At 50.8% G+C, this 26,305-nt stretch overlaps 1 protein-coding gene across 3 annotated transcripts in view; it reads left to right on the top strand.

Moving 5' to 3' along the window:
* Positions 1–26,305, top strand: part of ALPK3 (alpha kinase 3) — a 50,797-nt gene that overhangs the window by 1,137 nt on the left and 23,355 nt on the right. The window contains exons 2-5 of one of the 3 annotated variants that reach the window (XM_045561630.1): positions 4,115–4,153; positions 8,526–8,647; positions 20,142–20,259; positions 20,823–22,041. In XM_045561630.1, coding sequence (XP_045417586.1) covers positions 4,115–4,153; positions 8,526–8,647; positions 20,142–20,259; positions 20,823–22,041 — 1,498 coding nt within the window. Of the gene's footprint in view, positions 1–4,114; positions 4,154–8,525; positions 8,648–19,253; positions 19,636–20,141; positions 20,260–20,822; positions 22,042–26,305 lie in introns of those variants that run through there. The other 2 variants (XM_045561632.1, XM_045561631.1) reach the window with 2 other exon arrangements.

Below are 26,305 nucleotides of genomic sequence, written 5' to 3'. Positions count from 1 at the left end.
AACTGTTGTTCTCCGTTCCTAAAACAGCACAAAAACAGGCATCAAGGACGTTCAGGAAAAGTCCTGGGCACTTCCTCATGGATTGGCCGAGTCCTGTTGACCTTGGAGTCGGAAAAGTTCAAATGTAACCGGAACCGGTTTCTGCATAAAACTCGTCAAATGGTGTCACATGTCTGGGGCAGGGCTGAGGACTGGTGTTAGTGACTGAGTCAGACACAACAAGGCCCCCTGGCTGCCAGAAAAGAATGCCCCTTCCACCTCCCAAGTCCGGGCTCTACAGATAAACCGGAATGAAATTTGGAGATGTATTCTATCTACTCCGTAGTGAAGTTGACTCCCTTGTGGGAGCCTCACACTTGTCTCCCACTTGTGGCAGTGACTTGTCTGGGCTCTGCCTCTTGTGTTTGGCCTTTGTCAATACCAGTGGGACAAATAGAAGAGGCAGAAGCAGGATCCTTCTTGGACACCACAGCAGTGGAGGAAGGGAGGGAAGGGTGGCTGGGGAACCAGGCAGAATGGGGAAGGCAGGGGATCTGCCTGTTAGGGGACAGGCCTCTGCCTAGCTGAGCAGTTGTAGATGAATATTAATTGCACACCTCACGAGCACAGAGCAGGGTGCCAGCCTGAGAGCTGGAGGTGGGGCAGAAGTGGCTGGCTTAAGTGTCTTTGGACCTAAATGGGAACACTCTCAAAAGGAGTCTCTTCTCATGAAGTATTTGTAGGGGGCAGGACGGGGGCAGTGGGAGACAGAGTTTTCTAGCCTTGGACTTTGGGCTGTGTGTTGCCCCTGCAGAGTTTCTCACTGCCCTTGCCAGCTGGCCACAGACCCCGCAGGTTCTGAGGGAGGAGGGGAGCCAGATCTCTCTGGCCTCTGGAAAAGCCTTTGGCCAGAGTGAGGACAGTGTGAACAGAGCTGCACTGGGGGATGCAGGAGACAGGCCCGACTGCCCGTGAGGGGCCAACAGACAAGGAGAAAGAGACCCTTGAGAGCTTTGCCAGCCGAGCCCTGACTGTCCCAGAGTCCTGCCTGAGAGGCAAGTTCCGTTTCCACTCACTCTTCACCCCGACGTTTTCTAGGATCTCCTTTGCGTAACCCTGTCCTGAAGCCCCTGAGGCATCATTCTCATGGGCACTTGTGAGGATGGGCTGCCTCGGGAGCTGACGGCCAGCCAGCTGGGTTGGTGACCAGAAGCCTTGGTCCCGGGGCCAGAACCCATCTCCCCACACACACCTGACCTCCACCCGCCCCACAGCTTTGGGGGGGGTCCAGTCAAGTGTCAGCTGAAGGATATTTCCAGTGCCCACTGGGGTCAGAGCCCAACACACAGCTAGTCCCACCAAGCTGTAGGCACAGCCTCCTAGGCCATCCAGCATCCAGGACCTCACCCTGTAGCAAGGTGGGGTGTGGGGAGACTGGAGTAGGTTAAGGGACCACAGTTGGGTGGAAGCAGTTACTACCAATTAGCTTCTGAGGGACACTCTGAAGTTCCAGAAGCCCCTGTCCCCTCATTTCTTGGAGGCCCTGGTCTAGGTGGGCTCAGAGGAGCAGCAGAACCTGTGATGTTGTTACACACAGTTTTGAAATAACCTCTGCTGTTCTGCTTGGGTCAGTCAGGTTGTTTGGGGTTTTCAGGGAAACTGAGGTATCAGAACAGGACTTTCCCAGGGCCTTTTGCATCCCAGAGTAGTTGAAAGCCAGGAAGGATGGAGGCATCTGGCTTCCGCAGCCAGTCCGGGTTTGCCCCAGGCCTACTTTGCTCCCGCTTGAGGAGACCTTTCCTTCCTGGGCCCTGAATTCCCATTCTGTAAGATGAAGGTGGTGTGGAGAACACTTTAAAGCCTTTCTGCCCCAACATTTGGTGCCTGTGATTTTGACCCTGTCAGAGGCAGTAAGTGGGGAGCTCTCCTGCCTGGGCGAGAGCCCCGAGCCTAGCTGTGGCCCAGTCTGCCAGGCACATGCAGGGCTTCTGCCTTCTGAAGACCAGGTGCCTCCACTGGCTCAGGGTTCCCCCTGGCCGGACCAACCAGGGAAGGGCGAGGCCTAGAGAAAGCAAGACAGTGGGTCCAGGGAGCAGAGCATCCCAGATGGCTCCAGAGAGAGCTGGGGGAGGGCCAGCTATCCCAGCTCAGTCCCTGCAGGTGGGTCCTGCGGAACCTGTCATCTGCCTCTCTGAATGAGAAAGCTAACTCTCCCCCTCTTCTTCCCAGGGAAAAGTCCAGAGCCAGAGAAGAAGAACTCTCTCAATTCTAAGGCGAGAGACCAAGGAAATTTATGGTCAGGAAAGGATGGAGTTGGCCAGTGCCTTGGAACCATGGGAGGTTCTGCCCACGCAGTCTCCAGAGGATTTTTAAAGCTCTGAGCAGAGGCAGCTGCACTCTTGAGCCATTCTTTCCATCTTTTCTGGAGTGGCAGCTCCCTCTGGGGGCAGGACCTTTCTTGCTTGAAAAATGCATTTCTCCTCCCACTCCCTCACTTCCTCTCCCCCCCGTTCTCCCTCCCTCCCCTCCTTCCTCTTCTTCCTCTTTCTTCTTCGTCCCTTCTCTCTCTCTTCCTTCTATAGAACAGCAGTTGAATACCCATCATGTGCCTAGCATTGTTCTGGGAGCCGCAGAAGCTACAAAAGAGCTAGGCATGAAGGCTCAGTGCACAGGACTTAGTTGAGCAGGAGGAAGGAGGGAGGACTTTCCAAACAGGGAGGATAAAAGTGAAGGCTCAGAGGCCAGAAATGGACTTATCCATGCTATTTAGGGACAGGTCTGGCTGCAGTGGCCCCTGAGTGTTGGGAAGTAGAGAGAACCACGGTTGTAGTGGGGTGTGAGTAGTTTAGTAAATGCCTAACCAAGGAGGGAGGCTCAGTATAACCTACAGCTCGGGGACGGTAGCATTTTGTTTGGAGAAGTGGTGTGGTACGAGGGTTAAGGAGAAGGGGGTTGAGATGGTCACCAAATATGGAGCGGTGAGGGTCTAGATCAGGGCACAACAGCAGGAGTATTGAGAAAGGGAGAAAGAAGGGCCAAGAATTGTTGACTGGCTGGATTTGGGGGATGGAGGAGGGGCAGGAATACAGGATGGCAAGCTTTGAGTCTAGGAGTTTGGGAGAATGCCCGGTGATATTCACAAACCAGGAACACTGGGGAGGAGGGAAGCCAGGTTTGGGGGAAGAGGATGGGTTTGTTTTGTAGTTATAAAGAGATGGGATATTAGTAGAGCTTTCTTGTGGTTAGAGATATAGACCACAAGTGCCATGGGACAGGCTGGGCTGCTGACAAAGGAGGGAGAGCTTTTCTCACCCCGGGGACTGCTGCAGGAAGTGAGTGTGGAAGAGCTGGGATCTGGAGCCCACTGGAGAGATTGTGTTAGGGAAGGTGGAGGGAAAGGTAAGAGTTGGCTCAGACCAAGGGGGCGGAGCGCCACTAAGGGGCAGCCCTATGTGGGTCCCCACCCCTCAGTGGCCTATGCAGTCCCGTTCGTGTCCATTCCTAGCTGCCCAGATGGGGGTGGGGAGTGTGTGGTGGGGGACAATCAGGGCCTCCAGGCAGGATGGGCCTTGTGCTGGTCTGATGGGCCTGGGTGCCTCCCAGCTCCTGCTGAATTAACCGCTTTGTTTTTCTCTTCACTCTCCCAGCTGGTTTGTACTTTAACATATTAATGGTGGGTGTTCTCCAAAGCACCTGTCTCCTTCCCAGCCTGTCAGGGGACTTCCAGGAATGGGGCTCTTTGCTTCCAAGGGGCCCAGGGTTGAAGCAGGAGCTGCCCCCAGGCTGGTGTGCTGTGGGGTGGGGAAACATGCCCGGCAGCTATAAGCCTCACTCTTGGGGGCAGTGACCCAAGTGCCTGAGATACACCTTTTTCAAAGCATGAAGGGCCCCCTTCCTGCCTAACCATTTTCCTGGACTCTGCTGCCTTTGATGAGCTCTTGGTTTCAGATACACTGGTGCCGGGTGGTGAGGCCACTTGCTAACTGGAGCAGGCCAACTAAGACAGCTGGTCCCTTTTAATAGAAAGGCCTCTGGGCCCCAGATGGTGGCCGATTAATAGTTTGCGACTGTTGATTTCGGCTCCTCCCCTCCTTGCTTTTTTGGCCTAATGGTTCCATTTGCTGTTTTTGCTTAGCTTATCAAGCAACCGGTTGTCTCACCCCAGCTCTGGAAGGTAAATGCACATTGCACTACATTTCTCTGACTGCTTTTCTCTTGGGTCTGGGCACTGAGGGGCCACCGAGTGACTGCTCGTGCACTAACCAGGCTGCATGGGGTGGGGAGGGTGCGAGAGGGGACTCACGTGGGCGTGGTTCTCACAGGGGCCAGAGTGGATGCTTGCATGGGCCATCTGAGAGGGGCACAGGGACTCAGGAATAGAAATGCCTGTAAGGACATCCCTGTGCCCCTGGGAGGGGCACCATGAGAACAGAACAGGAAGTCACCAGGCACATGATCCACCTCTTCCCCATCCTAGGTTTTCATGTTTTTTGTAACCACATATCTAGGTGTGACACTTTATTGTCTGTCTTCTTCTAACCATGGCAACCGCCTTTTAAATTTTTTTTCTGCAGTCCCTTAATTAAGTTCTTCTTTTGCCTCCTCTTTCTCTGAATTTTCTTTTCCTTTGGTTTCTCTCCATCCCTGCAGACTGGACTCTGGGAGACCGTAGAATACCATGTTAGTGTATTCCTGCGTTGGCTTAATCTCTGAATCTGCTTCCGGGCCAGGGCAAGGCCCAAGCAGACTTGTAGTCCAGGTTTGCAGGTTAAATGACTGTCCTCTTGCCTCCTGAGCTGGGGACAGCTCTCTACCCTTGGGTGAACTGTTATGATCCAAGTGGGAACACTTCCTGGCTACTTCCTACCACTTGGGCCTCATCCCAGGCTCTGATAGATTTGGGGAGAGCTGGCTACAGTTTATCTACATAGAGAAATATTTCTGAACAGCTAACTGGTTTCTGAAGAGCTAATCATGTCTACAGACATGATTATCACTTACCACGTATGTGGTCCTTGTTGGGGATGAACACCGAGGAACCTTTGTGCTGTGCGGCTCATGGTGGCAGAAGGGATATCACAACTAATTCAGAGTGGAGTGTGTAGGTGCTGAAAGAGAGAGGACAAAGCAAACCTAACCTAAGGGCAAGGTTAGGTCCCTTCGAACATCAAAACCCCACGATACTGATGTTCTTTAGAGACCCATGATTAGTCTGTGATATCCTTATGAAGTCATGGAGTTGAAAGGACTTGGCGGTGTCAAAATCATTCCAGATGTGTGGACTTCCTGGCTTTCTAGGGGACTGGACGCAGCCCGCTCAGTGTCCATCCCACATCCATGTGGTTTGGAGGAGTGGGACGGAAGCTCATGGCAACAAGAAGCTGTGCAACATTCAGTTGGCATGACAGTGTATAAGTGACTCTCCCCATCCTCCCAAATGCACCTCAAATCCTCTTCCCTAGAGGGCAGGCTTTCATCTAGCTATGGCTTTCAACAGTTACTTGTGGTTTTCCAACGTAAACATTTTTTATAATATAGCTTATGTTAGCTCACGCCTATAATCCCAGCACTTTGGGAGGCTGAGCTGTGAAGACAGTTTGAGACCAGCCTAGGCAACATAGCTAGATTTCGTCTCTATAAAAAATAAAAAAAAAATTAGGCCGGGCGCGGTGGCTCACGCCTGTAATCCTAGCTCTGGGAGGCCAAGGCGGGTGGATTGCTCGAAGTCAGGAGTTCGAGACCAGCCTGAGCAAGAGTGAGACCCTGTCTCTACTAAAAATAGAAAGACATTATCTGGCCAACTAAAAATATATATACAAAAAATTAGCCGGGCATGGTGGCTCATGCCTGTAGTCCCAGCTACTCGGGAGGCTGAGGCAGTAGGATCGCTTAAGCCCAGGAGTCTGAGGTTGCTGTGAGCCAGGCTGATGCCACGGCACTCACTCTAGCCCGGGCAACAGAGCGAGACTCTGTCTCAAAAAAAAAAAAAAATTAGCCAGGCGTGGTGGGACACGCCTGTAGTCCCAGCTACTTGGGAGGCTAAGGCAGGAGGATCACCTGAGCCCAGGAGTTTGAGGCTGCAGTGAGCTATGATGATGCCACTTCACTCCAGCCCAGGTGACAGAGTGAGACCCTGTTTAAAAAAAAAAAAAATATATATATATATATATATTGAAAAAAAAAATATATATATATATGGACCTAGTGCAGAAGGTTTGAGAAGATAAGTGTTCTTTTTCATTCAAAAAGAGTAGTGAAATAAAATAACTATCTGTTGTTAGATATCTAGCATGAGCACTTGTTTCTGCAAATTTTTTTGAAGCATAGTTTCTCTGTTTTCTCATTTACCAATAACTCAAATGATTCTCTTAGACTTGCCCAAGAAGCTTCATACCTAAGAGCCTAAGCTGAATATTGGATCTAGGCTCATGTTCATAGATGAGGTAGGATTCAAATTATGTAGGGAGGACATAATCAGAGATGTTTTGAATTAGTTACAGAATCATACAAGTACGATTACGTTTGGACCGTTGGTTTCTAGCAACTGCTGGTTTAAATTTGGTATTTCCCAAAGCCAGAAATTGCTGTTAGTGTGATAGCAGCAGGAAATGTTTTCAGATGTTGTATTTCCTGAGTGTTGAGGCAGTTGATAGCCTAGGTCCTGAGGGACCCTCTATTTCTGAGTGGCTTAAGAGGGAAAGGATTTGACACCAGCCTGAGAAAGAGCAAGACCCCATTTCTACAAAAAAACCAAAAAATTATCTGGGTGCAGTGGTGTGCACCTGTAGTCCCAGCTACTCAGGAGGCTGAGGCAGGAGGATGGCTTGGCTTGAGTCCAGGAGTTGGGGCTTGCAGTGAGCCATGATGCCACTATATTCTAGCCTAGGCTACAGAGAAAGATCCTGTCTCAAAAAAAAGAAAAAAAAAAAAAAAAGGAAGAAAAGGAAAGAAAAAGAAACAGCTTCTTGGACAGATGAGTTCTAGGTGAGAGAGCGTTACAGGAAGAGTATAGAACATGTATAGGTGCAGACCCAGCTCAAATGTTCAGGTGTGTGAGAGGTTGGGATCCTTGTTTGGGGTGGTCTTTGTTGGGCAAGGGCTCCTGCCAACCCCTTGAACGCCCAGACATCTGCACCCCTGTGGGGAGACCATGGCTGGCCCCCATCAGTCCAGAAGTCTTACTTGACTCCAGACACTGTTCCTGGGCTGCAGTCTTTCTCCTCAAAGGCAAGGCCAGACTGGTATTCACAGAACAGATGCAATAAATGTGGAACCCCCTCCCCACTGTGGTGTGCCGGGTCACGGGCCCTGTTTGCTTGTGCTCCCGCAGACTCTCCCTCAGCCGCTGGAGAGGTCGTGGCGACAGCCATTGCCCTTGGCTGACCACCCTTCCCATGTGGCACAGGGAAGGCACCTTTGAATGACTTGTCTTTCTCACCACGGTTCCTCCTGCTTCTCTCCACTTTACCCCTCACAGTCCCCCTGCTGTTCACATGAGGCTGTGTGCCTGGGGGGCGGGAGGAGGGCACGTCTTGGGCACCGCACAGCGTGGCTCTGCCGTGGCGCTTCACGCCTGGGAATGCACTGTGTCGGTGCTGGCCCAGGAAAGGGTCTGGCTCTGTGGTTTGCTTCCTGGGCCCAGGAAGGAGAAGACTGTGAGCCCTAAGCGTTGGTGGTGAGTCTGGGCTGGACTCTGTAAGCCCACAGATGCCCCTGAAATCTGGGAGATGGACTGCCGCAGGGGAACTAAAAGTTCTGGCTTTTGCAGGGGTGGATCTGTTCGTGGTTTGGCCGTCCTGCTGGTTGGTCCAGGAGCTTTCACCATGTTTTCACTGCGGCACGTGGTAGCCAGGGCTGGAGCAGGGCAGCCACCGCTGGCTTTCTAGCGCTGTTCCACAGCCCTGTTTGGGATCAGAGTTCATTTGGGTCTCTGTTCTGATACCCCTAGCAATTAGAGTCCACCTTTGGGTCTAGACCCCTGGCATTGGCCAGCGTTTTCTTGGTCCACCATGAGTCTGTGCTCACAAATGGAGACGCTTATTTCTGAGCACAAGCTCCAGGAAAGGCTCCCAAGCTCTTAGGAGCTCTGAATCCTTGAGGGTTGGCTGGCTATTCCCTCTTTGGCATGAACGGAGGCTCTGCTATGCTGGGGGCTCCATCTCTGAGGCTTGACCTATCCATGTGTGTGTCTCCCCCGTGCACCAGCTTCCCTGGAGATGAAAGGGAGGGTAAAGCAAGGCCCCCAGTGAGGATGGGATGGGGACACCCGGACTGGCAGTCTGGCATGCTCGGGAGCATGGCCCATGGTCAGCAGCCTGCCCATTGCAACGGGACTGGGTCAGGAGTCCATATGATCCTTTGGTGCCATCCCTGCCCCTAACCCAGCAAGAGGCATAGGCTGCCGTGAAGACAGACTTGCCCAGGGGCTGGAGCTCTGGCCACAGGATGATGGACAGGCATGGTAAGGTTTAGGCGGCCTTGGACGAGGACAGGCTGAGGTATGTGTGTGGGGAGGGTGGCTCTGAACAGCTCCTTGCCTTTCCTAGGAGCACCTTCTGCTCCATCATCGCTCAGCTAACAGAGGAGACCCAGCCGCTATTCGAGACCACGCTCAAGTCCCGGGCTGTATCTGAGGACAGCGACGTCAGGTTCACCTGCATCGTCACAGGTAATGAGGCTGTCCACGTGCTCGGCGCCAGGGCATCTGCACAGAGCAGGGTGCATGCAGGTCGTGGGGACAGGCGTGGTGGGGCGGTGGGCTGTGTGTATAAAGCTGCAAGCTGACATTTGCTTTCTCAGCTTTCCCTCGAGCTTAATCTCCCTGTGTGGGCTGTTGTCCCTGGCTCCTCCCCTTCTGGAGCCTGTACCCTGCTGTCCTCCTTCAAAACCCGTCCTCAGTGAAGTTTCCTCATCCTCAGGCATACAGACATGACTGCCCAATCTTAGTTCAGTTGAAAGAGATCTTTGAGGCCATCTCTCCGAATGTCCCCATTTTACAGTTGAGCAGTTTGAGGCTCAGTCGCTGAGAGGCAGTGACATGTAGTGACTGCAGACCCCGGAGGCAGAATGCCTGGCTTGCAATCCTGTATTATTCCCTTTCCGGTTATTATACTGAGCAGGTGATGTGACCTCTCAGCTGCCTCGTCTGTAAAGTGGGGATAATAACAGCATGAACATCATAGGGTCGTGAGAGACTGCATGAGTTAATACCTGCAAAGCATTTGGAATAGTACCTGGCATGCAGTAAATGCCAGGTAAGTGCTAGACATTAAGACTGGTATTATTTGCATTCCACTGAGCTCCATGGTGGAATCTGAAGCAACAGACTGGCAAGAGTGGTACTCCTTGGAAGGGGAGGGAGGATGGGGGTGGGAGTGCCAGGAAGCTGCTCCAGGCATTGCCCCTCCCCCAGACCACCCAGCAGTCTCCCTTGCACCAGCCTGACCTACCTCAGGGCCCGCAGGACCCACCAGTGGGCACCTACCCCTCCCAGCTGTGCAGACACCAGTTCAAGGGTCCCAGGTCCAGGCACCGTCTGAGAGCCTGTCTTTTCTAAATCAAGGCATTGGTGGTTTCCGGCTGCGACATTCCCTGATTCCGCGGGATTTGTCTACCCCAGCCAAGAAACAGCTTCTCTGGGATTGGGTTCCCATGGGCAGTTCTCACCCTTACCCAGAACCCTCTGAGCTCCAGGCTGAGAACACTCTTTGCTCCAAGGGACCAGAGACAGGCCCGCATCCCTTATCTTTGTACGGCATCTCGCAAGTTGTCTGTTCCCATTGTTGTTGGACTCTTACAAAACCTGTGAAGTAAGTGCTATTTTTAGACAAATTTTACAGAGGAGGAAACTGGAAGAGGCTAGATGACTTGCCAGGGTTCACAAAACTGGGCAGGAGGAGACATCGCTTCTCTCTCTGCGGCATCCGTGGCTGGGGGCCTGCCTCTGCTCTGTGTCTGGCACTGACAGTTTCCCCGAAAACCCAGTCCTTTCACAGCCTCGCGATTTCGCATACGCTATTTCTCTATTTAAAAATCCCTTAACCCTTCTTTTTAAAGAAAATTACATTTTATTGTGCCAGATTAATATAAGTACACGGCTTAAAACTTCAAATTATGCTAAAAGGCATATATCAAAATACAGCAGTTCACGCCTCCCAATCCATCTTCCCGGAAGGAACTGTTTTCAGTTGTCCTTTCCGGCCGCTATACATTTCCATCATGCTGAGTAACATGTGAGTATTTCTGAGTGTTCAAGTTTAGATGTTTACTATTATTATATCTTCCTGTTATGGCAGATAAGGAATTAGCTCTTTTACACCATCATTCTCTCTGTTTCCCTAAACTTACCTTCTCATTATAGTCATATCATAATTTTTGCTTATATCAACATTTACCGTTTACCTTATTATGCCTGTGTGATATTAGTCAAAACCGAACATTATAGTGTACTATGATTTCTTTCTTTCTTCTGTTTTTCCTCAGGTTAGTACGTTCCTTCGTTTTTAATTTATTTGGTTTTATAGTTTCTATCGCTAATTTTTCTCATACCTTCTAATAGCCTCCCAATACAGTGTTCCACATGGTCAATGCCGTCAGTAATCTGTTCCTTCCCTTGGAGACGCCCCTCTTGGACATCTGCATTTATTCCTTTAACTGAGCTGGTAACCCCATACACTGGATGCACAGCTGTTATCCTGGGTCTTCCCTTTGCCTTTCTTCTGGGTTTGATCCAGCTTTCTGGATCTTTCTTGGTTTATTTCCTGGCTTTATTGAAGTTCTGCCTCCAGAAGTGTCCTCAGGTCCCGAAGATGGTGCAATAGCAAAGGGCACTGTGATGGCAAGCCCGGGACCTCGCTCCCCTGTGAGTCACTCTGCTCCAACATGACTTAGTTTTTCTCTGTGTGGTGCATGGGTGTCACCCTGGGGTCTCCCTTCACCGTCATCCTGCAGATTCCCTTTACCTCTTTGCTGGGGTGGACTTTCTGCTTTTTGTATTCTACATTCTTTTCTTTCTTGATCTACATTTTGGTGGCTTTCTCTTCTTGTCTCATCTCTTCTCTTCTCTTCTTTTCTTCCTTCCTTCTTCCCTCCTTCCTTCCCTCCCTCTCCACATTTCTTTCTTTCTTTCCTTTCTTTTCTTCCTTCTTTCTTTCTTTCTTTCTTTCTTTCTTTCTTTCTTTCTTTCTTTCTTTCTTTCTTTCTTTCTTTCCTTTCTTTTCTTTCTTTTCTTTCTTTCAGATAGGGTCTCATTCTCTCACCCAGGCTAGAGTGCAGTGGTGCCATCATAGCTCACTGCAACTTCAAACTCCTGGGCTCAAGGGATCCTCCTGCCTCAGCCTCCAAGTAGCTGGGACTGCAGGCATGCGCCACCACACCTGGCTAATTTTTCTATTTTTTGTAGAGAAGGCGGTCTCATTTTTGCTCAGGCTGATCTCAAACTCCTGGCCTCAAGTGATCCTGCTGCCTCGGCCTCCCAAAGTGCTAGGATTACAGGCATGAGCCACCATACATGGCCTTAGTAGCTTTCTAGAAAGAGTACACAAGAAGTAAATGTTGGACTGCTTGTGTCTGAAAATATCTTTTGATGGAGAGCTTGTCTGGATATAGAATTTTAAGTTGAAAATAATTTTCCCTAGGAATTTTAACGATACTGCTCCTCTGTCTTCTTGCTTCCAATGTTGCTGTTTATAGTGGGAAGACAGTTTGATCCTAATTCTCTTCATGTGACCAGTTTTTCTCCTGGAAGCTCGTAAGAGTGTTCTGATATTTCAGAATGACGTATTTTGATATGGGTCTCTTTATCCTGGGACGTGCTTAAATGCTTTCAGCTGGAAACTGAGAGCTTTTAGTTCTGGGAAATTTGGGACTATTTTGATGTTGATTTTATCCTCCTGTTTTCTTTGTTCTCAATTTATGAACTCCTGTTTGGATACCTGTTCCCCTGGACTTGTCCCCTCATTTTCTTATCCTTTCTTCTCCTTTCATTTATTTGTCTTTTTCTCTACTTTCCAGGGGATTTCCTCAGTTTTATCTTAAAGCTCTTCTATTGAATTTTTAATTTCTAAGAGTTTTTAAAAATCCCTTTCTATAGCATCCTCTTTTCTTCTCTTAGTTCTCTGAGACTGTTAATAATAGTTTTAAAAAGTTTCCTTTTCTCTGCATAGTGTTTCTTCCTACTTGCTTTTTTTCTGTTTAATTTGATTTTGTCCTTCGTATTCTATTATGGGCTTTCCTCAGATATCTAGGAATCTTTGGCTGTCAGGTAATGGTTAACAGTAGGAGCCTAGCTGGGCATGGTGGCACACGCCTGTGGTTCCAGCTGTTCAAGAGACTGAGGCAGGAGGATCACTTGAGCCCAGAGTTTCAGGGCTGTAGGGAGCTATGATGACGCCACTGCATGCCAGCCTGGGCAACAGAGTGAGACCCCATCTCTAAAAAAAAAAAAAAGGAGTAGGAGACTAAAAAGCGATTGGAAGTTCTGAGCAAGCAGGAGGGACCTGAAAACCTGGATCCTCTCTGTAGGGAAGTCACTGTTGGGAACTGCCAAGTAAGTTTTTTCAGTTCCTTCCTCTTGGGCTAACTAGATTCCCCAGTAAAAGGTTTCCTGGCAGTTATGCAAATTAGAGGGCTGGGTGGGCTCTTAGCACGAGGCATTTATTTTATAATATGTGACTATTACATTTTTTTGTTTTTCATAGAACAGTCGTGCCCTCAGTTCTGCTGGTTTACCTCAGGGCAAAGTTCTACATTTCCAGATGATATCCTCGCCTTCTGTGGGGGGAAGGAGCGGGCACCGGGGGGTACCGAGTGCACGAGTGCGTGAAGGATTCCAGAGATCTACTTTTTAAGCACATTTTAACTTTTCCTCCTTCCTCTTTGCCCCCAGTTCCAGAAGTGCTTGGCTGTCAGCACTTACGCCCTCTGGGGATTTTCTGGTGCTAAAAGGGTAGTTCTCAGTTCTCCCCATTGTGAGTGTGGGGTTCAGCTGTCCTGTGTCTATGGAGTCAGTTTGCACGTGCCCGTCTGCTTCTAAATTTTGTGGCTTCCGTTGCTCTTCTTGCCTGTACTCCCCAACCGTATATGAATTTTGATAAAAAATCTCTTTATTGTAGTTGTTTTGGGGAAGGGCATGAAAATAACTGTTGTGTTCCTTCTGCTTTTTTACCCAGAGGGGTACTTCTTCTCCTGGCACGTTCCTTCTCGTCTTTTAGGGGCTCCCCCCCTGGGAGAGCCTCTCCGGCATTTCCAGGAGAGTTCTTCTTCCATCCTCCATGTCACAGTTTGTTCACACGTCTCTCTTTCCAACAGGATCGTGACATCTGTAAGGACAGGGCGCACACCTGACACATCGTGCCTCTCTAGAGCTGGCACAAACAAAGTGTACATACTTGCCAGATGACCACAGCGAACCCTGACTGTGCCGATGACAAAATCAGCGTCTTTTCTACTCTCCACGCTGCCTGTTCATTTCGGCTGCAGCTTTGGTGCCATGGTAGCAGCAGCTGCTGTGGGGACCTGGGGCCAGCTGAGAGGTGCAGGTATCGGGGATGGCTCTCTTCTTTCCTTCTTGTATTCTGTAGCCGTGGACTCTGAGAGCAACGTGGAGATGCCAGGCAACAGTCTAGCTTATAGAAGCTTGGGGCATTTTATTGAATACTCCCAGTGTAAGTACGGAGTAAGCTTTTCCCTGATTCAAGCCCAGTCCAAAAGAACAACCTTTTATCTCCTGCCGACCAGCCAGGGCCGAGGTCTTCTCAGGAGCACAGCGCTAAGATCAGAAACGCAACCAGTTGAGTCTGTAAGATTTCCAGGGTCCTGCCTATCTCTAACATCCAGACTGTAGTCTGTTGTCAGACCTTACCCTTTCCTTCCTCCTGCTCAACCTCACATACATCCAAAGTCTCAGGTTACCTGAGTTTTATGCAGTAGACTAGGAAAGAGGTCTCTGTGACTACCACAGTACAACATAAACACGCCTTTTCCTATTGGCAAGGGCAAAATGTAGACTAGGAGAGGGGAAAGGGGGAAGGGAAGGGTTAGAAATTCGGTCTCCCCAGTCTGGAGAGGTGGGTGGTGGATGGATCTCTGGCTGAGACTGACTCTTCTGCTCCTGGCTCTCTCTGTAGAGATGGAGTGACCCAAGTGCCTCTCCTCTCGCCCTCCGCCCCCCTCCTGCCAGCAGCTTTTCCTAAACAAGGCTGGGATGAATCAGCCCCAGCAGGGCCCTGCCAGGCACAGGTGATGTTTTCCTGGTGGTCAGAACCTAGTCCAGGTGAGGGAGAGCCACCTGCGCTGCTGCCCCTGCTGGCTGACCTGTGAGGGAAGCCCTTGGAGAAGGGGGGGTGCGTCTGGGGGTCCTTCCACTCAGAGGAGGCACATGGGGAGATAGTGGGCCTTGGCTGGGCCTTCTGGCTCCCGTCTCCCCCAGGGGCACCTCTGGCTGAAGTGCTGCTGTCATCCTTGAGGCTGCCCGTCTCTGTCCAGCGTGGTGGCTTCTGTCCCCTACTCTCCTGGACCCTGATGTAGATTCTGTGTGTGTGTGTGTGTGTGTGTGTGTGTGCGTGCGCGTATGTTGTAGATTCTGTGTTGCGGTGTGTGCATGTGTGTGCATATGTTGTAGATTGTGTGTTGCAGTGTATGCATGTGTGTGCATATGGTGTAGATTGTGTGTTGAGGTGTGTGCATGTGTGTGCATATGTTGTAGATTCTGTGTTGCAGTGTGTGCACGTGTGTGCATATGGTGTAGATTCTGTGTTGAGGTGTGTGCACATGTGTGCATATGTTGTAGATTGTGTGTTGAGGTGTGAGCACGTGTGTGTGTGTGTGTATGTTTGGTGTAGATTCTGTGTTGAGGTGCGTGCATGTGTGTGTATGTATGGTGTAGATTCTGTGTTGAGGTGTGAGCATGTGTGTGTATGTATGGTGTAGATTCTGTGTTGAGGTGTGTGCACGTGTGTGTGTATGTTTGGTGTAGATTGTGTGTTGAGGTGCATGCATGTGCATGTGTACATATGGTGTAGATTCTGTGTTGAGGTGTGTGCATGTGTGTGCATATGTTGTAGATTGTGTTGCAGTGTGTGCATGTGTGTGCATATGGTGTAGATTGTGTGTTGCAGTGTGTGTGTGCATATGTTGTAGATTCTGTGTTGCAGTGTGTGCGTGTGTGTGCATATGTTGTAGATTGTGTGTTGAGATGTGTGCACGTGTGTGTGTGTATGTTTGGTGTAGATTCTGTGTTGAGGTGCGTGCATGTGTGTGTGTACGTATGGTGTAGATTCTGTGTTGAGGTGTGAGCATGTGTGTGTGTACGTATGGTGTAGATTCTGTGTTGAGGTGTGTGCACGTGTGTGTGTGTGTATGTTTGGTGTAGATTCTGTGTTGAGGTGCATGCATGTGTGTGTGTACATATGGTGTAGATTGAGTGTTGAGGTGTGTGCACGTGCGTGTGCATATGGGAGGAGGAAGCACCAGCAGCAGGCAAATTGGACAAAGGGACTGAAGCTTTAGACAGAACCGTGTTTCTGAAGAAATTCTTTTAAGAGAAATAAGTCTAACATTATGACTACTGGTAGCAAAAACTCATATATTAGTCCTAGATCCCCAGTGGAAGGAACCCTGGAAAAAGGAAAAGGAGACCTGAGGTTTTGTCATGTGCCAGCTGTGTGACCCTGGGTAAGATACTTAGCTTCTCTGACCCTCATTTTCCTTTTGCATAAAATAGGGATGAAAACATCTGCTGTTTTATAGCTCTGGCTCTTCTACTTACTAGCTAGATAACTTTGGGCAGGGGCCTTAATTTCATGAGCCTGGATTTCCTCTGCCTTAAATTGGAGATTAGTAACAGTATATTCCTCGTAGGATTTTTGTGAGGATTAAATGAGATAATACATGAAAAGTATTCAGCTCACTATCTGGCACATAGTAAGTCTTCATTAATGTTAGCAGTTGTTTGCGCAGAGTTGTTCTGAGGGTCAAGTGAAATTCTATATTTGAAAATTCTTTGGAAACTGAATTTCCATTCACTCTTCTTCATCTCCTGAATCTGAGCGTCTGCAAACTGGGAATGGTTGGGGCTGCCCGTCTCAGAGCTGGGTTCTTGAGTCAGGCCTGCTGGCTGGGAAACAGAGGTCACAGGGTGTGAAGGGGCCGAGGGAAGGCCAGAGGCTCAAGTACCACTGTGGGCTCTCCCGGCCGGGGCCCAATGTGTGTGCGCGCACGCCTGCCTGTGGGCACACACACGGGCATGCACGTATGTGCAGCTGGGAGTGTAGCACCCAGACCCCTCCTGCTTTTGTGTGTTTTAGAATACGGTTCACATTATTCAGGGGACAAGGCGATGTGTTCTCCCAAATACATTTGCTTCCACAGCCCATTGTTGCTATGATGCCTAAGCTGTCAGGCTGGCCCCTACTGTGTGTAGAGGCACCAGAGGTGGCAGAGAGTGGCATGGAGGCTGAGGCCCTGGCCCTGGGGCTGCAGGGCCCTTTGACAATCTCCCTCCCTGCCCCTCCCCTGCCCTCTCCCGTGGACTCAGATGCCCTGGAGGCTGCAGCTGTGCTGGGCAGGTCATGGGGCAGGGAGGCTCTGAGCCGGGCCCTTGTAGGGATGAGATCACCCCACGGGATGGTGAGGGCACCTGTGCTGGCCCTGGCCACACGCACGGTGATGTAACCAGGGGCTTTAGCTCACAGTGGAAACATGGGGCTCGCTTTACAGTCAGGGTTGCCCAGAGTTTGTTCCTGGCCGACCCAGCTGCAGCCTCGCCTCCTTTGCTCCCGGCTCCTGTACACAGTTCCCCACGTGCCCTTTGCTTTTCACCCTCACATGCTGCTGTTGCAGTTCCTTTGTCAGCACCCACTTCCCACCCACCTCCTGCTTGTTTACTCATTCCCCTGCTCACTCATGCACTCACTTGTCCAGCAGAGTTTTATTAAGTAACTATTCTGTGCCAGACACTCTCTTAGGTGGTGGGGAGGTAGCAGGGAACGAGGTACAATTCCTGCCCACGGGGACCTAAGTCTAGCCAGAGAGACAGACAAGGAAAGAGTCAGCGATGGTATCGTGACTGGTGTCTGCAGGGGAAGTGCAGGTGATGTTAAAGCTCAGGGGAAAGGAGGAGATTGGAAGTGCTGAACCCACTTTTTATGAAATTCTGCTCATCCTTCAAGAGCCACCACTACAAAAGCCTTCCCTGATTCCCCAGCCAGAGGTGACTGCTCCCTCTGCAACCCCGAGCACTTTGTACATTGCTTCAGTTATTCATCTATAAATATTTAATGAGTGTTGATTCCATACCAGACACTATTCTAGGAACTGGGGACACAGCACTGAACAACACAGATAAGTCCCTGCTGTCATGGAGCTGATATATTTGTCTTGGAAAGGGTGGACCTAAACTAACAAACTCCTGGTGTATAAGATGTCAGGTAGCAGTGTGTTCCATGAAGAAAAATAAACATAGTGAGAGGAATAAGAAGTGCCGGGGAGGGAGAGTTGCTGTTTGACACGGGGTGGCAGGGAAGGCCTCTCTGAGGAGGTAACGTGCGAGTGGAGACCTGCGGGAATTGAGACGTGGCCGGCAGGGACACGTGGCTGGGGTGCAGCGAGCAAGGCGGAGAGCGGTGGGCGGTGAGGCTGGCGCAGTCGCGGGGCCTGAGTGACGTGGGAGCTATTGGGGTGCTTTGAGTGAAGCAGCACCAGGTCTGGCTTTCTTGTAAAAGGATCACTGTCCCCTGGGCCGAGAACGGATGGGAGCAGTGAGGTCGGTGAGGAGATGATTACAGAAATCGAGGTGTGAGGTGATGGGATGTGGACCCGGCCGGCCGTGGGGAATGGCAAGAGGTGATCGGATTCAGGATACTTGTGAAGGGAGGGCCGCTGGGGTGCCTGGTGGAGTGGGTGTGAGACAGGAGGAACACGGGATTGCCTCCGGGTGTGGGCCCAGCCAGATGAAGTTGCCATCTACTGAGACTGGTGGGACTTGGCTGGAAAGCGGAATGGGAGTTTGGCTCGGGGCACAGTATGTTTGGGACCTCTTAGACCTTGCAGTGGAAGTGCCAGGTCTGCCAGCATTAGTAACAGGCAGGGGTTCGGGAAGGGGCCTAGGAGGAGGTAGAAATTCGGGAGTCACGAGCGTACGGATATTTGAAAGCCACAGGACAGGAGCAGGTCCCGCGTGCTGTGAGTGTAGGTAGAGAACGGGGAATGGTTCTGAGGGCCTGAGCCTGGGGGAGGTGCGGGTGGCGCGGGAGGACAGATGAAAGAGCGAGCGCAGCAAAAGCGGCCAGTGGAGTCCCAGGAGCAGGTGAGGTGAAGGTTTCAGGAAGTGGGGTCACCGCTGCTGATGGATGGGGCAGGTGAGGCATCAGGACCGGCTGTTGGATTTGGCGACGTGCAAGTCATGGGGGACCTCGATGAGCAATTCCAGTGCAGTGGTAGGTCCAAAAGCCCAGCTGGAGAAGGGATAGTGAAGACAGTGAGTGCAGACAGCTTTTTCAAAGAATTTTTCTGTAAAGGAAAGAGCAGAGAAATGAGGGCAGGAGCTAGAGGAGGATGTGGGGTCAAAGGAAGTTTCTTTTAAAAAAGGGAGGCAGTATGTCAGCCTTGATGGCTGCAGGGAAAGATATGACAGAGAGGAAGAGTTTGCCCATGGAGGGAGAGCAGGAATAATCGTTGGAGAGATGCCCTTGACTGGGCGAGAGGAGAGGGGATGCCGTGAGCGGTCGTGCTGGACAGGAGTGTGGTTTAGCCGCAGACAGTAGGGAAGCAGAGCACACGTGCAGACGCTGCGCGCAGGGCTACCTTGGGTGGGTACGTGTCTCCTCGTTTCTACTGTAGAAATTCGCTGAGAGTGGAGACCCTGACTTACATGTTTCTGGGTCCTCATAACCCTAGCTTGGCAGTCAGCAGGTACTTAGTGTATATATTTGAGTGAATATATGTTAGGAGTCTGTGATTTCTGACAAGTAATGCAAATTAGTTGGAGTCAGCTTAAAAAATGCAGCAGAGCTGGGCGTGGTGGTGCACACCTGTAGTCCCAGCTACTCGGGAGGCTGAGGCAGGAGGATCCTTGAGTGCAGGAGCTCAAGCCTGCAGTGAGCTAGGATCCTGCCACTGCACTCTAGCCTGGGTGACAAAGTGAGACCCCATCTCTAAAAAAATATTTTTTAAATTGTGGAAGAAATGAAGCAGAATTCATTGGTAAGGCTAAAGGGCCTTCTGTGGAATTGACAAGAGGAGTGTAGAAGTGCCCAGGTAAGGAATGGGGCCAGTATCTGGAAGCATGTTGGGACTCTCTGTCTCCCGCCTCTTACTCTATCCTGAGCTCAGCTTCATTTTTCTGTCTCTCCATTGGCCGGCTTTGCCCGCTTCTCAGTCCCTGTGCAGAACGTGGCTGCCCTACCCTTTCAGAGTTAAATTTCCAGACACAATGGTAGACCATCTCTAGGTCCTAATTCCCAAATCCTAGGTGAAATAATTAGATTAGATTAGCTGCTTTGGTGTCCATTACTGGACCCATCAGCTATGGCCAGGGAGGCAAGGGACACGTCACTGTAACAGTTGGAAGCTCTTCCTTATGGGTGGTCTGGGCGTCCCCAGAGAAGAGAGGCTGGACAGACGCCTCAGTTGGTCTCACCATGGTGGTCGGTTGGACAGGTAGGTGTGGATGGCTGGGTGGATATGGACAAGGGGTGAATGAATGAATGGGTGGGTGGATGGATGGATGTTTTTAGCAGTGTTTTTGAATAATGCTAACAGCTCAGGAACTCGGCCTGAAAGGAGGAGGGCTCTTGGCAGCAGTGCTGGTGAGGACAGAGCCCTTAGCACAGCTAAGGGTGTAGAATCGGCCACTGCAGAAGGAAGCTCATTACTACTGGCTGGAGATTGCTGGAAACTCCTGGTTTCCCTTCCTTCTAGGAAGCTAGGAAGTTTCTCCTCCATATTTTCTTCCCAGCTGCTGAAGTGGAATCGTTTTCAGCCTTGACAGGGACCAGCTTCTAAAAATAAGCTGAGACATACAGTGGCTCTCTTGTCACTAAGCCTGGGGCAGTTGGTCCTGTCCAGTCTCTTCAGGTGGTCTGGGGAAGCCATGGCCTGCTATCCTCCCTCCCACTATTTTGGGACTGGCCTTTCTGCAACCCAATCTCCTGTTTCCTTCTCAGGATACCCAGAACCAGAGGTGACCTGGTACAAGGATGACACAGAGCTGGACCGTTACTGTGGCCTGCCAAAATATGAGATCACTCATCAGGGCAACCGCCACACACTGCAGCTGTACAGGTGAGGGAGAGGGGCCTGCTCTGCTCTCTCTGCCGGACCCTGCCCTCGGGAACGGGCTTGGCTGGATGGAGATGCCCAGGCACCGTGTGCGGGTAGAGGGCAGGGTTCCGTTGTTGAGTTGGGCCTCCTGGTGAACCGTGTCTGCCTGCCAGAGCCTGGGATCTCCTAAGGCCGGGGTGGGAGTATTTCTGACAGAGAGCTGAGTGCAACCAGAGGAGGTCCTGACCCACACAAACATTTTCCATGAGGTCAGTGGCCAAAAAAAGCAACCGTGTCATCATTACTTCACAAGGGGCTATGTTGGTCACCTGCTTCTGAAGGGAGCTCTCCTGGGCCCCATGTCTAATCCCTCCTGGGACAGTGTGACCTTGGTCAGCTGCCACCCTTTTGCCAGCCTCAGTTTCCTCAACTGTAACGGAGGGTGTTGTATGTGGTGACGTCTGAGGGGGGCGTGGCACTCAGCGGGACTTGCGGTGAGAGGGGAAGCGTGCTCAGCTCTGAGGGGGGAGCGGGGGTCTCGGTGCCCAGCAGGGTCAGGTGGCACCTCTCGCTCCTACCTCTAGGTGTCAAGAAGAAGATGCCGCCATCTACCAGGCCTCTGCCCGGAACACCAAGGGCATCGTGTCCTGCTCGGGGGTCCTGGAGGTGGGCACCATGACCGAGTACAAGATCCACCAGCGCTGGTTTGCCAAGCTGAAGCGCAAGGCTGCGGCGAAGCTGCGCGAGATCGAGCAGAGCTGGAAGCACGAGAGGGAGGCGGCGGGCGAGGCCGACGCCCTGCGCAAGCTCAGCCCCGACCGCTTCCAGCGAAAGCGGAGGCTGAGCGGGGCCGAGGCGTCGGTGCCCTCGGCCCCTACCAGGGAGGCCGATGGGGGGGCCCCGGCAGCGCGGCAGGAGGGAGAGGCCGAGTCTGCGCAGCGCTCGGGTTTGGGCCTGATCAACAGTTTTGCTCCCGGAGAGGTGACTACCAACGGGGAGGCTGCCCCCGAGAATGGGGAGGACGGCGAGCATGGCTTGCTGACGTACATCTGTGATGCCATGGAGCTGGGGCCTCAGAGAGACCCCAGAAAGGAGTCTGGGGCCAAGAAGAAAAAGAAGGAGGAGGAATCTAAGCAAGGCCTGCGGAAGCCAGAGTTAGAGAAGCCCGCCCGGAGCCACCGTTCTTCAGAAAACCGTGTCCCCAGTTCAGACAAGCCTGATTCCCGCGGGACACAGGGGCCCAGGGGTGTGGAGCAGGCTCAGACCCAGCCCAGGGGCAGGGCTGCACGGGCACCTGCGTCCTCTGGGACGGGCAGCGCCAGGAAGCCAGCCTCTGCCGTGGGCTCTCAAGACAAGGCCCCTGTGCCGGGCCCAGAGCAGGAGGGGTGTTTCTCCCTGAAGGACGTGTATGAGGAGAGCGCCGGGGCAGGCCGGCCGCAGGGGGCAGGGCCCCGGCCCCCAGGTGCTGGGGCAGCTGGAGGGGTTCCCGCCGGGAAGGCACCCGGCAAGGCTGGAGGTGAGGGGCCGCCCGCTGCTCCTGGCCAGCCCGCCCCCGCCGTGGCCCCCCAACCGACTAGGCCTTTCAACAGGAAGCGCTTTGCCCCTCCAAAGCCCAAAGGGGAGCCCGCCACTGACAGCAAGCCCGTTTCTTCCCCGAGTCCGGCTCCAGAGCGCGAGGCCCAGAGCTCAGGGAAGGCGCCGCCTCAGGCCTCTGCCCAGGTGCCGACGCCTCCTGCCCGGCGGAGACACAGCACCCGGGACAGCCCCTTGCAGGGCCGAGCAGGTCACAGGACTCCGGGAGAGGTAAGTGTGGGTGTCGGGGGCCTGGAGGCTGCCCTGGGCACTGACCTCATGGAAACTCTTGCGGCAACAGCTCGGCAGCCAGTGAACAGTGGGCTAATTATAGAAGGGCGTGGGGAGGGGAAGGGGTGCCAGGAGCAGGGGACCACAGGCATGGCCCTCGCCCCAGCCATTCTGCAGATGCCAGGCATGTGGCAGCACAGCCTGACTGTGACCCTCTTTTCTGAGAGGATGGGAGTTCATGGCCAAGGGGACTGTGCCCCAGAGGGAGGTGGAGGCAGACAGTGTTCCCTGGGGCCGGAGGGGGCCAGTGGGGAGTGTTCTGCGGATGTGCCGAGGCACTGAGGTCTTATGCGGGAGACTGAGGAGCAGGAGTGTGCGGTGGTGTACAGCTGGTCTCAATCTGGATGCTCATTAGGAGAGTCTTAAAAATACTGAATGTCTAGGAAATGCTGGTTACATTTGTGTTTATCTAAGGTTTTAGAGTCGGGTTATACTTATATGCAAATCTGACGACCCTCAACATGGTGTGATCTCGGGCAAGTTGTAAAATTGGAACAATAATACTACTGCTTACTTCACAGTGCTGTTGTAAGAATCAGGGTGCTTAGCACAGGCTCTGGTGCCCACTAAGAACTAAATAAATGGCAGGTAGGCTGCGCGTGGTGGCTCACGCCTCTACTCCTAGCACTCTGGGAGGCCAAGGCAGGAGGATTGCTTGAGGCCAGGAGTTTGAGACCAGCCTGAGCAAGAGTGAGACCCCCCATCTCTACAAAAAATAGAAAACTTAGCCAGGCATTGTGGCACACACTTATAGTCCCAGCTTCTTGGGAGGCTGAGGCAGGAGGATCACTTAAGCCCAGGAGTTTGAGTTTGCTCTGTGAGCTATGATGACACCACTGCACTCTAACCGGGGTGACAGAATAAGACTGTGTCTCAAAAAAAAAAAAAAAAAAGGCAGTTGGTGTAAGATACACTGTGGTGGGAGACAGAGGCAAAGGGTTTACCTGGGAACAGGAGTGCCATCATTTCCTGGGGAGCAGGTAGCCAACAGAGAAAAGATGATGTTTTGTGTGGAGACAGGGATAGTGGGGTGGGGTGTCCACTCGTCACAGAAAGAGGTAGATGGGTGACAGCATAGGAGCCTGAGGAGCGGGATTGAGAGGATTGACTGGGGGGAGAGGGCAGTTTGTCTCTTTTGTTCATTGTTTCATGTTTCGGGTCAGAGAGGGCAATATTTCATAGGGGTTTAGGGAAACAGTGTTTTATAGCTAGAAATAAGGCAGTATTTCTTATGAGTGGCAGAGGAAAAAGTGTTTCAAAAGTGGGGGTGGGGTGGATAAAATAGATGGGACATATTTATCCTAAGAAATTATTGGTTGTTTATTTGAAATTCCAATTTAACTGGGTGTCCAGTATTTGTTTTAGCTAAATCTGGTAACCCTAAGTGGAGACAGCCCCTGGTCTGGGTGGGAACTGAGATGAGACCGTTTCTTGGAATGGAGGAAGCAGGAGCCCTGGGTCCTGGGATGGAGGCCTGGGGGGTGGGGTGGGGGGCAGGAGAGCATCAGAGAGCAGTGTGTCACAGGGGTGGGCAGAGGACATGGGGTTTCTTGGAACAGTGAAGGGAAACACATGGGGACATGCTGATACAGCACCTCATGGAGGGCAAAGCAGAAAGGATGCTTTGTGGGGTGCAGGGAGGGGAAGAGAGAGAGACCAGTGTCAAGGGTGACCATGGGACATGGTTTTAGTTCAGAGGGTGCTGAGGTCAGACCATGGGAAGTGGTTCAGAGAGCTGTGGAGTGGAGCAAACCTCAGGAACTAATTTTTATAGCTTTGATTTCTGGCAGGGCAAGTTCTCTTACACTGCTTTTAAAATTTTTCTTAGCATTATTTATTCCTCTGGGAAAACTTTAGAATCATTGTTTGAAATTCTCTAAACTCCCAGATACCATTTTTTTCTTTTTACTCTATATCTTTATGTTCACCATTTTTTAAAACTACATTTTAAACAAGTGATGAATTATTCATTTTTAAATTATTTATTTATTTTCTTTTTGAGACAGAGTCTCACTCTGTTGACCAGTCTAGTGCCGTGGCATCATCATAGCTCACAGCAACCTCAAACTCCTGGGCTCAAGCGATCCTCCCCCCTTGGCCTCCTAGAGTGCTAGGATTACAGAAGTGAGCCCCCACACCTGGCCGTGATGAATTATTTTTAACAAGATCATAAAGTCTCTTAAATCCTTTCATGGATAACTAAAGGCAGAGTTGCATTTTGAATGCTTTTTTATTAATAGTAAAACTTGCTGTATATATATATATATATATATATATTTAAACAGCTTTATTGAGGTATAATTTATGTACCATAAAATTCACCTATTTTAATTCAAGGTAGGTAATTCAGAGTTGTGCAACCATCTTCACAATCCAGTTTTAGAATATTTCCATCACCCCAGAAAGACCCCTGTTTCCTTTAGCGGTCAATTTCTGCTCCCATCCCTAGACCCAGACAACCACTAATCTGCCTTCTGTCTCTATGCTACTGGTATTTTGATTGGGATTGCATGAAGCATAAGAACTAATATGGAAAAACCAATATCTTAATACTTAGCTTCCTCATTTGGGAGCATGGTATTTATTTCTACCATTCAAATCTTCTTTCTTATCTCTTTTTAAGTTCTGTTGTTGTCTTCATATAGGCTCAGCATGTCTCCTGTTAGGGTTGGGTACTTGGAGAGTCTCTGCTTCTGGGATATGATGCCAGTACTCCCTTACTCTGTCTTGATTTTCTTTCCTGGGAATAAGGGGTAATTCTGGAATCTTGAGTTAGGCTTGGGTATGGATGAGGAACAGATGCTAGAGCTGAGGCCTCTTGGCTTATTAAGAATGTCCAGCTATCCTCCCCTCCAGCCCAGCTGTGCTGTTCAGACAGCGCTTTCCCTGGGCAGAAGCAATCTTGCCTAAAGGTACCTGATATGTGGAAACTGGCCCTCAGTGCCCTCAAAGGTTGCTCTTTAGATCCTAACCTGGGATCTTTTCTGAAATTGCCTCAGATCTCTGGAGCTGAGGTATGGGAGTGTGCGGACATGGTAGAATGCCCCGTCTGCCCAAATCCTCAGAGTGAACACTGCAGGTATGGGAGAGCTCTGCGGAATGCTGTGGGACCTAAGAGTATGTCTTCTTGAGAAACCCCGTGGGTCCTGAGGATGATCATCCCAAGATGTGGGAACTCCACTCTCACAATAATGGCTCCTTGGTTTTCAGGTAACACAGGAATGTAAGTATCTTGTGAGAGCTGTTGAATGGAGTGAGGATCGAGGGGAGATGTGATCCTTGCCTTGAGGCATTATCTACTGAATTGAGGGGAACATTTTCACACAAAACAATGAATGATAACTGCAGTGGACTTCCAGAGAGGGAGAATGGTATGGTCTGGAGTCACCTAGATGCCTCTCTGGAAGGTATCTAGGAAGAGGCTAGACTGCTTGGAACATGTATAGGATTTATTACTGGAAATGCCATATTAGAAAAATATGAATATAATTTTTTTAAATATGGAAGGATGCCCATCATATTCCCAGATAGAAAGAAATTAGATATGTAAAACAGAAGGAAAGACATTCTGGGGAGGATGAATAGCATGATGCAAAGGTAAGCTGGTAGGCTAGACAGGGAGTATAAAACCAGCCTGTCCTAACTTTAATGCCTAAGTGCATCAAAAGGTTCTCAACACTTTGCCTTGTGTTTTGCTCTGGTTTGTTTAGCATTAGTTGTAACATTATCTAGGGTCAGGGGTGAGACAGAAAGGGGAGAGAAATAACATTTATTGAATATCAGCTTCTAGTATAGTGCTGGGTTAGATAGTTCAGATGAACTTCACTACTGAAGACAACTATAAAAGCTGGGCAAAATTTAAAATATCAGCTTGCAGGCACTGGAGAGATAACAAAGTGAAGAATCACTAGGCCGGAATTTGAGAGGAGATGGAAATCCAGATGGTGGGCCCAGCGTTTGGAATGGCTTTTGTCCTGGGGGTGTTTGCCATGCCAGAAGAGGAGAATGAGAGACTGAGTATTTTAGATAGTCTCATGAGACTAAGGAGACAAAAATTAGAGTCTGTGGTCTCAAGATCGGAAGCCTTTGTAAACTCCCAGGGCTTTGGAGTGGGACCCTGAAGGTTTGCACCGTAAGAGTAAAGGGAACCAGAAGTAAATTCCTCTCATAGGTATTGATGAGCTCTGAGTCATCTGGGTGACTA

Source organism: Lemur catta, chromosome 9 (assembly GCF_020740605.2).
Source record: "Lemur catta isolate mLemCat1 chromosome 9, mLemCat1.pri, whole genome shotgun sequence".
Taxonomy (NCBI): Eukaryota; Metazoa; Chordata; class Mammalia; order Primates; family Lemuridae; genus Lemur; species Lemur catta.
The sequence above is the reverse complement of the archived record's forward strand: the minus strand, read 5'-3'. Positions and strand labels throughout refer to the sequence as shown.